A 12881-nucleotide genomic window follows, 5' to 3' on the forward strand; every position below is an offset into this window, starting at 1 on the left:
ACCTTTCGTGCAATTTTGTAGGTACCAATTGCCTGCTTATTTGCATCTTTTGCAAAAAATTAAGCACAAACCTTTGTCACAGTGTCTTAATCCTTGACAATTGACCGTTGTAAAAGTTCAGCACCAGACAGACATAAATAGAACTAGCTGTGTATATGATATAACATCTTCTTGGGAAAGTTGATGCGACGCGCATTCAATAATCATAGTACACATAGCACACAAATTCGTCAGTAAGCACACAGGTAAGCAGTGGATCAAGTCCGTCCAGGAACAAGGGAAGGGACCAACTCACCTATTCCCTGTAATTTAAGGGTAACTAAATACCGGCAGGTACGTACGACTATTGCTAATTCCAGCCACAATACGGCCAATGTCCGGACCACTAGTCCCGTTTGTTGCTGAAGCGGTGAGTGACTCTCCCCTTCAGTGTTGCCTACCCTAGTAAGTCTGCAGTGAGCAGAAGAGATTCTTGTGACAAAAGAAAACAATGGTGGACCCATTGACGCTATCAAAAAAGGCACTTCTACAAATGAGAAACGGATGGATAAGCCTATTTCAAGTTATCAAGCCCAACAGCACAGCAATAACCTTGCGGTTATATGGGTATGGAGGCCATGGGTCTTTGTGGCTTGGACCTCAATCACCCATTATAATAATGAGAATAATAATAATAAGGGGCTAGGGCAGGTGGCGGACAAGGGCACAGGAGGCAGGCTGTTTGCCCTCGAGTCACTTTTGACCCTTAAAAAGGCACTATAAATTCCAACTTACAATCAAGCGAGCCTCTTCTAGGTTTCTATGACTACCCTTTCTTTCCAAAGAGGAAAACAATATTGGACCTTTGCCGGGCATTTTTTGAAAGAGAGCATGGGATAGTGGCAAAAAACTTTCTCGGGTACCCCTGAGAGTAGTAGGCACAATTAGAGCCTGACGTACTAGTAACTTAAGTGATTGTCCAACCACTAGCCGTTCTGGTCAGCGTCTGGTCACAAAAATGGGTATTTTGTGAAACAGGTTGTCAAGATTTGACAGATTGAAGTTAGTAATGGCTGCCAAAATCATGCGGAGGGATTCTATCTCTTGAACATTTGAAGCGCTGACCGTCGCGCAAAAAGAGATTACTTGCGGAACAGTCCCAGGTGGGAGAATGAAGTTGTTTCGCTACCACCGGTTCTTAGGATGAAGTGCTGCTTATTGCTGATGGCTGGCAACAGTTGGCTTAGGTGACTCTCGCCTCCAATGTTGCCAGCCCAACTCGGGGTAAAGCTGGCGGAAAGGGTTTTTGTGATGGGGTAAAGAATGGTGTCATTTCAACAATACCAAAACTACCAAGACAGGCGATTGTAAAAAGTTAAAAAAGAAAAAGACAGTTAAACTTATCTCAAATTATCACGCCCGAGGACCACCAATATCCTTGCGGCTGTTTGGGCATGGAGTCAATGTGTCTTTGTAGCCTGAGCCTCGACTAAATTTTGTGAGGCCATCAATAAATAATAACAACAAGTAGGGAGGGGTTGTGGGACAGGATGCGGGAGGTAGGCTGGTTGCACTTGAATTACTTTCGACTCTTAATAAAGGCACTAGAACTTTCAATTTTGTATCAGATGAGCCCCTCCAAAATTTCCACAGCCACCCCTTAACACATAAAGACTGATGAGAAAAATTTCTCTGAAGTCAATCTGACTCTTATACATAATAATGGTAGATGGTAATTAGCTTACCTAAGCTATAGATGTTAGGTCTTGATTTTGTTTAAAAGATAATTTCCACGGGACCTGTGCCAGTCATCATCAGGTTCAAATTCCCTGATTTCGACAGTTTCCCGTCAAAATTATCGTGTCAAAAAAATCATTCAAAACCTGACATCCATAGCTTAGGTAAGCTCATTACCATCTAGCACTTAAAAAAAAATTGGCGTGTTTCTGGCCCTTTGTTTGGCCTGTTATGGAGGGGGGGAAGTTATGTTTGTCTATTTTTAATTCCGCATAGGGGTTCTCTTAGCACAACAACTTCGAGTCCTCTCTTTGGGGGAAGGCCAGGTCCTTGACCGTTTGTTTGTATATTAAGTTCTTCTTGACCCATGGACTTTTGGCTGTAAGTTTCAAACTGATTAGGTGTTTTCTAAGAGTAAAACTTATGCATAAACTCTTTGCAATTTGCATTATCTGCAGGAGTTGTACTATCCCCAAGGCATACCTACTGGACCTTTCGACTTTTTTAAACAGGTTTCTATTTTGAAATTTTAATAGTATATCTCGGAGGGTTAAAGATGGGCAGCAATAGGGCATGGACAGGGGCTGTATGTCGCCGGCCATTTTGAATTTCTATAAAGGGCAAAAAAAAATTCAATTTCCAGTCAAATGAGGAGTAGTGCTGAAAGCAGCAAAATAGAACATAGTTTCATTTTCTTTATCTTTGTGAAAAGACAAAACCAGTAATAGAGGTGGACTACTGGTTCAAAAGGAGAGAGAGAAGTGCCCTCTTCTAATCATCTTGTTTTTACTAATAAAAAGCTTGATGAAGGAGAAAATGGCGAAGTCCTTCTCACTTGTCTTTTGTGTAAACTAAAACAGGGCAAAATCTACCATCTGTAATTTTGGTACAAACTTTGTAAGGTATAGAATCCCTGTGACCCTTATTTCAAAAATTAAGACTGGGTTTTAGAAACACAATAACTGATCAACAACTCAGGTGTTGCAATATATTTTGTATATTGTCTGACATCTATTCCGTTAATAAATCTATACTTTTGGCATGTAAAATGAGCAACATGCCACTCTATTCGTTCATAGAATGAGATTCCGGGGTATGCTATTGCAGATAATGAACAATTAAAAAATTCTAGTTCATAAGCATACATACTGCATAAAAACTATACTGCAAAAGCGTGCTTACCTAAATGACCAGCTTTAACTTGGACTGGAAGATTTAAATCCTTCAGTGCTTCAGGCCTCAAAAACACATTGTCAATCTGACCTAAAAAAACAAAACAAAAACAGATGAATATTCAAACTCAGAAGCGCACGAATTAGAGCATACAATGCTACTTATATTAGAATGAACTGCCATATATAATACTGGCATATCCATATTACCAAAATCCATAGGCGCACTAAGGTCCAACCTAGAGGTGAGGAGGGAGGGTTGTGTTGAAATTGGAAAAATCGTGTCTAATATAAAACATCAGTCTATGTTTAATATATTGCACTCTTTCTAATTATAATATTTAATTTTTACATATTGCGCACTTACTATTCAATCCACTTTTTCACTTCCCTCTATACCTTAAAGACCAGGTATATAGTGAAACTTACAGCATAATTCGGTGTTAATTCGGACTGAAAATCTTAATAAACTTAATTTAGTCTACTATCCAGAGAATATAAAGTTACAGAAGATACGCCTACAAAATACCAAAAAGATCTACAAAACTAAACTTTCTGTATATTCCAGGAACATTAATGGCGACGTTTCAGAAAATCCCCCTTTATTAGAATCCTTATCTAAGCAGCATAATACTTTATGCCTACACGATAAAATCCTTTTTCAAGAGAAAGCTGATCTTTTGAATTTACTGAATAGTTGTAAATTTATTTCCCCAGCAAATGGGCGATAATTCTGTGGTCGTCTCTCTGGCGGTCTTGTTATTATTAGTAGTCTGCCTATAACCACCCTGAAGACCTCAGATTATTTTGTTAAAGGTGTTAATTAATGATATAGCCGTGGTAAGTGTGTATCTCCCAGCAAATTATGGAGACCAGGCATTTAACACAGCAGCGATTTTGTATCTCCAGGCGATTTAACACAGCAGATTGGCAGATGTACAAAGGAGTCAATTCGGAGGATTCTTGCTGTTTGATCATCAAAGACTTCAATTGTGATCATACCAACGATAAGGATTCTTGGTCTGAGTTAATCAAATCCCTTCCATCAGGTGTTTCTTTCTCTAATTTGAAAAGATAAGCCGCACTCTTTTATTACAACTAGTAATACTGTATCTAACCGTTATCATGCTTTGCATCCATCTTTCTGTCATTACTGATTCTAGAAGCCAACCCATCTCACAATACTCCTAAATAAAACTTTAAGGTGAAGTGGGAAAACGTTAGTGCTGATCTTTTCTGGTACGTGAGTGATAATATCCTAAATAAAATAAAGGTTCCTTGTTACCTGTTACAGCTAGACCCTAATATTAGTGAAGATGAAATTTGTATACAACTAAATCTGTACTACACTGAGAACCTACATGCTCTTAGGTACACAGAGAAACCAGTAGTTCCTGTCAAAATTAAGAACGTCAAGTTCCTGTCAAAAGATTTATATACAAAACACAAGTTTAATTGAGCCATCTGTGAACATTTGGTTGATAGTCAGTCTAACAGTGCTTGATAGCAAAACACCGATTCTGTTGTGAAAAACGCGCCCCAGTACATCATCAATGGCAGGTTATGTCAATGGAATACCTATTACTGAGTGGAATCCCATTTTTTGGAGCATTTGAAGTCTTCTAACTTTGAATCAGCTATACAGTTTGCTTGGAATATGGATTCTATGATTGGGTGACATTCAAATGTGATACTATTTTGGTGTCCCCATCATATATCAAATATGTTATTTGGAAACTGAAGAATAAATGGGATATATACTCGGCATTTAGAGTGTGGTGGTGAATTTTGTCAGAATAGATGGAATAAATACTTGGCATTTAGAGTATGGTAGTGAATTCTTGTATGTCCACTTTCTTTGTTGTATCAGATAATTTTTAGTGTTGGTGTAGTGTCAGATAAATTTGGTACAGGAGTGATTATGCCTATACTTAGAAGAGTAAGCCTAGCGCAGAAACCTTCTTGGTTCTTGGCGAGTTCTTTGTTATGGATACTCTTGTTGATATTTGTAAAATGCCTCATTTCCAATTGGGATTTTACCAAGGATTAGGTTGTTTCCAGGCATTTGAACTGTGGTCTACAATTTTGAAAGATTCTGGAAAAGTCTACGAGTTTTCAGCAATTAATGTTTTTCATGTGAGTAATGGCTTTGTTTTTTTAATTCACTTTCATGCAAAGTTTGAACTGCTTAATTAAGGGGTGTCCCCTGATATAACGATGCCTTTGTTTTATATGCTTAAAAATGCCAAAGTCCAGTTAATGATTGTTAATTCAGAAAATCCTTGCAAAATTAATGCCAGTCTTGTAATTAAGAAAGGAGCTACCACTTCTCCAACCATTTATTATAATGCAGCCATAATCCCAACTTTGTGTATTATAAAGGGTAGTGATGTTTCCATTTAGATTATGCAGATGACCGGCTGAATTTAAATTTTCCTGTTATAGATAATAATTATAGGTGTACTAGTTTGTCTTTGAATGCAGTTAAGATATAATGCAATTAAGTTTTGATTTTTAAAGGTCAAACCTGCACAAAAGATTGAAAGGCACTTTGATTTTACTCAGCATCTTGTCACAGACTTTACTGAAGGACTCACTTGACATATTTTTCCAATCTTGGTAGGAAAACCATTTTGATTTTGTGTATTTTGAGCCATAGGTGGGGATGGGTAAAAGCAAGTAGAGATAGGAAGGTGGTCAGAGCAGAGTCCTTCTTTTAAGACTTTGACCTCATGATGGCCAAACAAAGCAACAATATGGTTTAAGTTAGAAGTTGAGGAAAGCAGCCCAATATATGAAAACTTGTCATTCTTAGGCTATACACAATAGTTGGAAGAAATACAGCCCCAAAGATTTGTGATTGGGTTGACATTGTATTTTTTATGTCTACATTAAAATCTCTGCTGGTTATCAAACAGTTTGTGGTAACAAACTGCAGTAAGGAGCGACCCGGCTCAATAGTAAACAATATTCTAAAAAAACGCTAATAAATACATCAAAAGAATCGGATTTTCATGCTGATTTCAAATATATAAGTTTCATCAAATTTAGTCTTTGTCATCAAAAGTTACGAGCCTGAGAAAATTTGTCTTATTTTGGCAAATAGAGAGAAACACCCCTAAAAGTCATGAATCTTAACAAAAATCACACCATCGCATTCAGCGTATTAGAGAGCCTTGTAGAAAAATTTCAAGCTCCTATCTACAAAAATGTGGAATTTCGTATTTTTTTGCCAGAAGACAGATCACAGGCATGTGTTTATTTATTTTTTTTTCCTGGGGTCATCGTATCGACCAGCTGGTCCTAGAATGTCGCAAGAGGGCTCATTCTAACGGAAATGGAAAGTTCTAGAGCCCTTTTTAAATTCCCAAAAAAATTGGAGGGCACCTAGGCCCCCTCCCACGCTCATTTTTTTCCCAAAGCCAACGGATCAAAATTTTGAGAAAGCTATTTTGTTCCGCATAGTCAAAAACCATAATAACTATGTCTTTGGGGATAACTTACTCCCCCACAGTCCCTGGGGGAGGGGCCCTCTGCAATCCCTTGCTCTTTACGCTAAAGTTTGACTCTTTGCCACAATTCTGCTTTTTGAAACAATTAAAAACTTTAGCGCAAAGAGCAAGGGATTGTAGAGGGGACAACCCATTTCATATATGGAGTAATTTCTGTTTGTTTTAAGTTTTAATGTCGCTCCTTACTTTCAGTTTAAAAAACTAGTTTTTTTATGTAATATGTGCAGAGAGCCAAAATCAAATATGCATTAATTCAAAAACGTTCAGAAATTAAATATAAAAAAACTAGTTTTTTAACTGAAAGTAAGGAGCAACATCAAAACTTAAAACGAACAGAAATTACTCAATATATGAAATGGGTTGTCCCCTCTGCAATCCCTGGCTCTTTACGCTAAAGTTTGACTCTTTGCCACAATTCTACTTTTTAAAATAATTAAAAACTTTAGCGTAAAGAGCGAGGCGTTGAAGAGGGGACAACCCATTTCATACACGGAGTAATTTCTGTTCGTTTTAAGTTTTAATGTGCCTCCTTACTTTCAGTTAAAAAAACTAGTTTTTTTTTATTTAATAACAGATTTAGAGCCAACTTTTTTTAAGAAACCTGCCTAAAAGCTTGCTGGCAGACGCAAATCGTGAATCAGACTGTTTGTTGTTATAATTTGTAGGCATATAAATGCTAATTACATGATTTTTACCTTAGCAGCAATAAAGTAATAAGTCTATGCTAATAGCTTGCAAGGGAGCCAAGATAGGATAGCAAGACCACCATTAGAAAATAGTGGTAACAGTCTATGGTAGTCTTCTGACAGGAAATGCTCCTGAATCAGAACTAGGTCATGGGACTGCAAGAACTGCAAAAGAATTGGGTTTTGATTGGTAACCTTTCCATTCATATTTCACAACAAAATTTGGCATCTGAATCTTATTTTGAACTAGATTTACCTTTCAGAAGAGCCTGTGCAATAGGGCATTTGTAACTGTAACATGGATGACTGCCTGATAAGCAAAGAGCACACATTTTTAGTTTCTGGTACGGGGCTGTTTTGGAGCTCCCATGACCTTTTTCTCAACAGACAGAACAACAAATGTCGCTCATACATATACTTGAAATATGTCCGTATGATTGGCATTTATAGCATCAAAGGGGTAAAAACAAAAACTCTTGAATGGGAAATCATTCAATAATGATTACTAATGGGAACTTCATTGCTTGTAGTAAATCCCCTTTTTTCAAATTTCAGCATGAAGGATCTTGAAATGTTACTATATGATAACTATTATCTATTAAGCTATCAATAAATGTTCTAATTGGTATATAAAACCTTAATATACAGAGTCTTTCAACAAGTGTATCTTTTTGTACTTTGTCATATGCTCCTGCTTAATCAATCACTATAGCACCCAGGATTAATCCTTCTTTGTTTTTTGGTAGAATGTTCAAAGTCTCTTTATGCTACTGCATACAGTTCTTAAACCATTCTCTCAAGCAGCTTTCCAAGGCTTGGTAAACAGTATGGGTGTGTGCAAATTCGGATCATCTTTGGATTTTCCCTGTTTTGCTACATGTGTTATAATTGATTGTTTACCTTGCTGGGCAAACATTCCTTGGGAGTAACAGAAGATGAATGTATGCATAAGTACTTCTTTGACAAATCTAGTAGCACTTCATATCCCAGAGATATGGAGTTTGTCATAACCTTGGCTTGCTTTCTGATTAATTAATTTACTGTTTTTAAGTCTTAACTTGTTGTAAAAGGCTGTGTGAGGGGTGTTGGCTTAGAAGCTGTATTTAATTTTTCAGTTTATCTTTGCTTATTTGCTTCTTTTTTGTAGGCAAACTTCTTTTAGTAGATGTCAGCAAGTACTTCGGCTTTTTTGTTAGTATCTACAAGTTGATTCCCAGATACAAGTAGACAATGCTTAAGGTTATTCTTCTTTTTTCCACTTACATGACCCTGTTTATCAATTATGTATTTTGATTCTTGTATGCATCTATCAGCCACCTCCAAGTAGGAAGCCCATGTCAGAACTTGGGCCTTTCCTGTGCCTCTTCTGAGTCTTGACTAGGCTACTTATGTAGGATATATGTTTTGGGGCTTGGATTGTTTCCAAAGTTCCTTTCTGTGTCTCTTTTTGCAATGAATGCAATGTGGCACTTGTCATTCTTCCACAATTGTAATGTTTTCCTTGATGACATGTTCAAGTTTTATTTGTGGTACTAGGTATAGCTGATGTGGCAGCTTCCTTGAGATGGATAGCTAGTATTATGGTACAGATTCTAAACTTGGCTTGATAGTAAAGATGTGTAGTCAATGATTTCCAGGATTTCTTTAAACCTGGTCCATTTTACCCTGTCATTGTAAAATCTTCGATTAAATTCTTCTTCTTTGTAAATAATTGTAACAATTTCTACAAGATAGCTTTATAGTATAAGCTATAAATTACAGTAGTTAGTAAATTTCCATACTTCCTACAAAGTGATCTGTTAGTAGGTGGAGAAAAGTGCACATTTTGAATGTCAGGATAATTTATTTGGGATGAGTTACAGGTCAATGAAGAAGAAAAGGTTAGTTTTGCAGCTTTAGCAGCTTTCAGTCCATCCACAAAGAACACAATATATCAATAGACAAAAAACAATAGATGAGTATATTATTTAGGGCTATATCTGAGACCATAAAGGGGAAAGTGTGTTGTCAGAGTAGAATATACTTTATTTTAAAAGAGCATCTTTTGGGAAATCAAATTGATTACTTATAGTTTTCTCTTCAGAAGAGCTATAACTTTAGCATATTAAGTTACTCTTACCCAAATCGACATTATTTTGCATTATGAACCAGCTGTTAATAAAAAAAATAGGTACAAAATAAAAACAATCAACCAAACCAGCATATTTTTGCAGTGGTATAGCCTACAGCTACAACTAGCCCAAGTAAGGGGTGGGTACAACTGTCATGGTAGCAAACACTTATACTTGGATATAGTGTTCAAAAGGGAAGTAATAATAGGTCACTTTCTTTATTAGGCTATAGGCCTAGGCTTAGTGTTAAGTTAGATACAGGATCTTGTACCATAATTTCCTGGTAAAAGTAAAGTGGCTAAACAAAAGCAGGGAAGCTATACCTGTTTTTACCAGATAGCACAAGGTAAAGACATAAAAGGAAGGATATAAAGGATATTGAAACTTCTTGGAGGGGGATTGGCCAGCTCATCTGTGTTGGCCATAGGCAGCTTGGTTCTGTTGTGAGTTGTTAGAAGTAGACTAAGTTTTTTGTTATATTCCAAGGCCTAATTCTAGGACCATCAAGAGAAATGGTGTACATTGTAAGAAAATCATAAAAAAAATCTAAAACCAAAAAAGCTACTTCTTTTGGACTATATGTTATGCATCTTTTCTTCAGAGGTTGCCAACGACTAGCCCATAGCCTATGTTTACCAATTACCTCAACTAAATTCCAAAATACCAAAAAGAGTCCAGTAAAGAGGTAGAAAAGCAACTCTCTCAAAGGAGACATTCTAAAACAAAAGGAGATATTTTTAGATTGCTAATTGTACACTAATTTTCATGGTTTTGTTTGAGTTGATGACAATTCTTCCCCAACCCCCCCCCCCACCCTTAACAGATTCACATATAGTCCAATGTTAAATAAAAAACTAACATAAAAATGATGAAGTTCTTGCTTTGTAATATACAAAGTTTTACATAATCACAAACAACTTTTTTTCATTTATTGTCCATGTTTCTAAATTAAGTTTAGATGATACACACATTTATTTGATATTTCTGAAACACAGCTATCAGATTTGAAAAATGATGCTATTTCACCCACACATGGGCAATGCTTATTTAGAAATATTTCAGAAAAATGTTTTTTTTTGGGGGGGGGGTTCAGCAAAAAATGTTGTGTACTCACAAAATTTCTCAAACACAGCAATTCTGCAAGGTAAACAGGGTAAGATACCCAGTATTCAGACAGATAATCACTACTGTAATGGTTAAATCACAGCAAAATTTCTATTATAGATAGTAATATAGCAGATAGTAAACTGTTTTACCATTAGATTTCTCAAAGTCTTCTTTTACAAGTATGTGATTAGCTTGAATATTCTAACCATATCCAGCAATCACAATTTTAAATGCATTGATAGATGACAATGTAGCCTAACTTTAAAGAAGCTTGAGCCAAATTATGGACAATGCTGTTTAATCTTGGACAGAGGATCTTAAGGTTAGAGCAACATATCTAAATAACAGGAAGAGTTAACCTATGACTAGTGATGTGAAACAGAATAACCAAATTTAAAACCATGAGCCAATCCCCAATATTATGGTCCTAACTATCAACCAATCCCAAGTATTTAACCCTATGTACTTAATGTTCATGATTAGGATCATGTTGCCTATATATATAAAAGTTATTGTACTTTTTAATCAGGATATCTTTTTGAGATTAAGAAATGGCCAGATATTGGGGTCCTACCCTAGTGCCATATTTCAAATCTGATAGCTGTGATTTAGATAAGTCAAATGAGCATCCTGTGGTGGCATAGTGGATTTTGACCTTAGCTTGGTAATATGGGACCCAGAGATCAAATCATGCTGCAGGAATGCACTGCAGGGCCAACGCAGGGACCTTAGTAGTCAAGAAGCGTTGTTAATTCTTAAATAATAAATAAGTCAAATGAAACTATATTATAAAAAAAATGGTAGATATGGAGCAATTTATATAACTGACCTACAAATAAAGTGACCATACTACTGCATGCCATTTTTTATGCTCATTCTGAATTTAATAGCTGCTTTTCTTACAAATTCAATTTTAAGCCTTTTTAGGACCCTTGATAATAATAATTTCTTTGTATATTTTTTGGATATAAAAATAGGATATAACACTTGTTTCAAAATTATTATTTCATGATAAACCAATTTTGTAAAATTGTATAGTCTAATTCACAAACATTGATCTATCAAGATTAAATTGAACAAAAAAAATCAAAATAATCTTATTCTGTTAGGCTGCTTGAAAACTGCTGTTTAACCTATATATTGAAAAATATCAAAGCAGACAGAAGAAACATGGTGGATGCAAAAATGGAGAAACTGTTTTGAAATTTTTCATCTAACTGAATAGTGACAAATCAATTATTGGGGATCATATACCATAACTTTAACCATTTTGTATTTAATAATGAAATATGAAACAAATGTTTTAACCCCTTTTTATACACAATAACTGTAGAAAAAAATTGTCATTTTCAAGGGTCCAAAATAGTCTTAAAATTAGATTTGCAAGAAAAGCAATTATTATATACAGAAAGAGCATAAAACATGGCCTCAAGTTGAACATTCACTTTATTTGTAGATTAATTATATAAACTGCTGCATATTTACCAAAAAAAATGACTTAAAACAAGGAAGAAAAAAAAATATGATTAGTTGACACAGTATTTACTACAGACCTAGCCTACTGTATAAAGTATAAATTCTATCATTTTAATTTTGGTTTTTAATGTAACCTGTGGCTAAGGTATGATACCATTAAGGGCAGAAAATAAATAGCCAAAAAGAATAATGACAAGAGCACAATGTGATATCTAAAATGTCTCTATTTTTTGTTCTAGCATGTTTCCTTCTGGAAAGCTGGGCAAATGTTTAGTTCTGCTACAAGCTGTCTAAACTGGAAACTTTGCAGCATAGTTTCAGTTTAGAGCACTTACAAATACTAATCCTAGAAGTACATCCTCTTCTGGTTGACCCTCCTCCTCCATGGGGTAAATTAAAAATTTGCAAAGTGAGCAGGGTTTTACAGCAGAGAGAAATGTTGTGGTTGTACAATATTGATGAAATATATTTTATTCATAAACAATTGTTCAAGTAATAGGAACATTAACCCATACTTTAGCCTGTAGACCCATCCCTGAAAGTTTCATTTTCCTAGCCTAACCCCTTTCCAAGATAGCAAGAAGCCACTCAACTAGAACTTTACCCTAATTTTGCTAACTCTTTCAGGCTCCAGGCCAAATAACAATTCAATAAATATGGAATGCAGACCTTATTACCAAATTTTTAAAGCATTTGAAACAGAGAAGGAGTAGAGATAGGCTAGCCTAGTGCTTGAAACTTCCTTCAAAAGCCAGGATTTAGACTAGACTATCAATCTCACATATGAAAGCTTTGACAATGCAAACTACAATCTGAAACAGAATAATACATCTCATCCAGGTCTTATCTATCAGTACAAAGGTTAATAGCCCGATCCTATGTTTTTGTTTTTTTAATTTGTGGCCAAAAACCTATCTTATGTTCTCCATGAATACCTTTTTGTTTTCTAAAATCAAACTTAATGTGCGATCCGCCGACAGATTCCAAATATTTGTTTGCAAATTTGTTAATATATCCTGCTATTACTCCAGACAAGACGAATGCCATTTTGCTCAATCATAGAACACATGAGTAGAATTTAAATTTTGAGGCCAAATCAGC

At 35.6% G+C, this 12881-nt stretch overlaps 1 protein-coding gene across 1 annotated transcript in view; it reads right to left on the bottom strand.

The window, feature by feature from the left end:
* Window positions 1–12881, bottom strand: part of LOC136035014 (intermembrane lipid transfer protein VPS13C-like) — a 186927-nt gene extending 174046 nt beyond the window's left edge. Inside the window, exons 1-2 of the mRNA XM_065716595.1 lie at window positions 12716–12881; window positions 2899–2979 (exon numbers count right to left, since the gene is read on the bottom strand). Coding sequence (XP_065572667.1) covers window positions 2899–2979; window positions 12716–12827 — 193 coding nt within the window. The 5' untranslated portion in view covers window positions 12828–12881. The remainder of the gene's footprint in view (window positions 1–2898; window positions 2980–12715) is intronic.

This window comes from Artemia franciscana, chromosome 13 (genome assembly GCF_032884065.1).
Source record: "Artemia franciscana chromosome 13, ASM3288406v1, whole genome shotgun sequence".
Classification (NCBI taxonomy): domain Eukaryota; kingdom Metazoa; phylum Arthropoda; class Branchiopoda; order Anostraca; family Artemiidae; genus Artemia; species Artemia franciscana.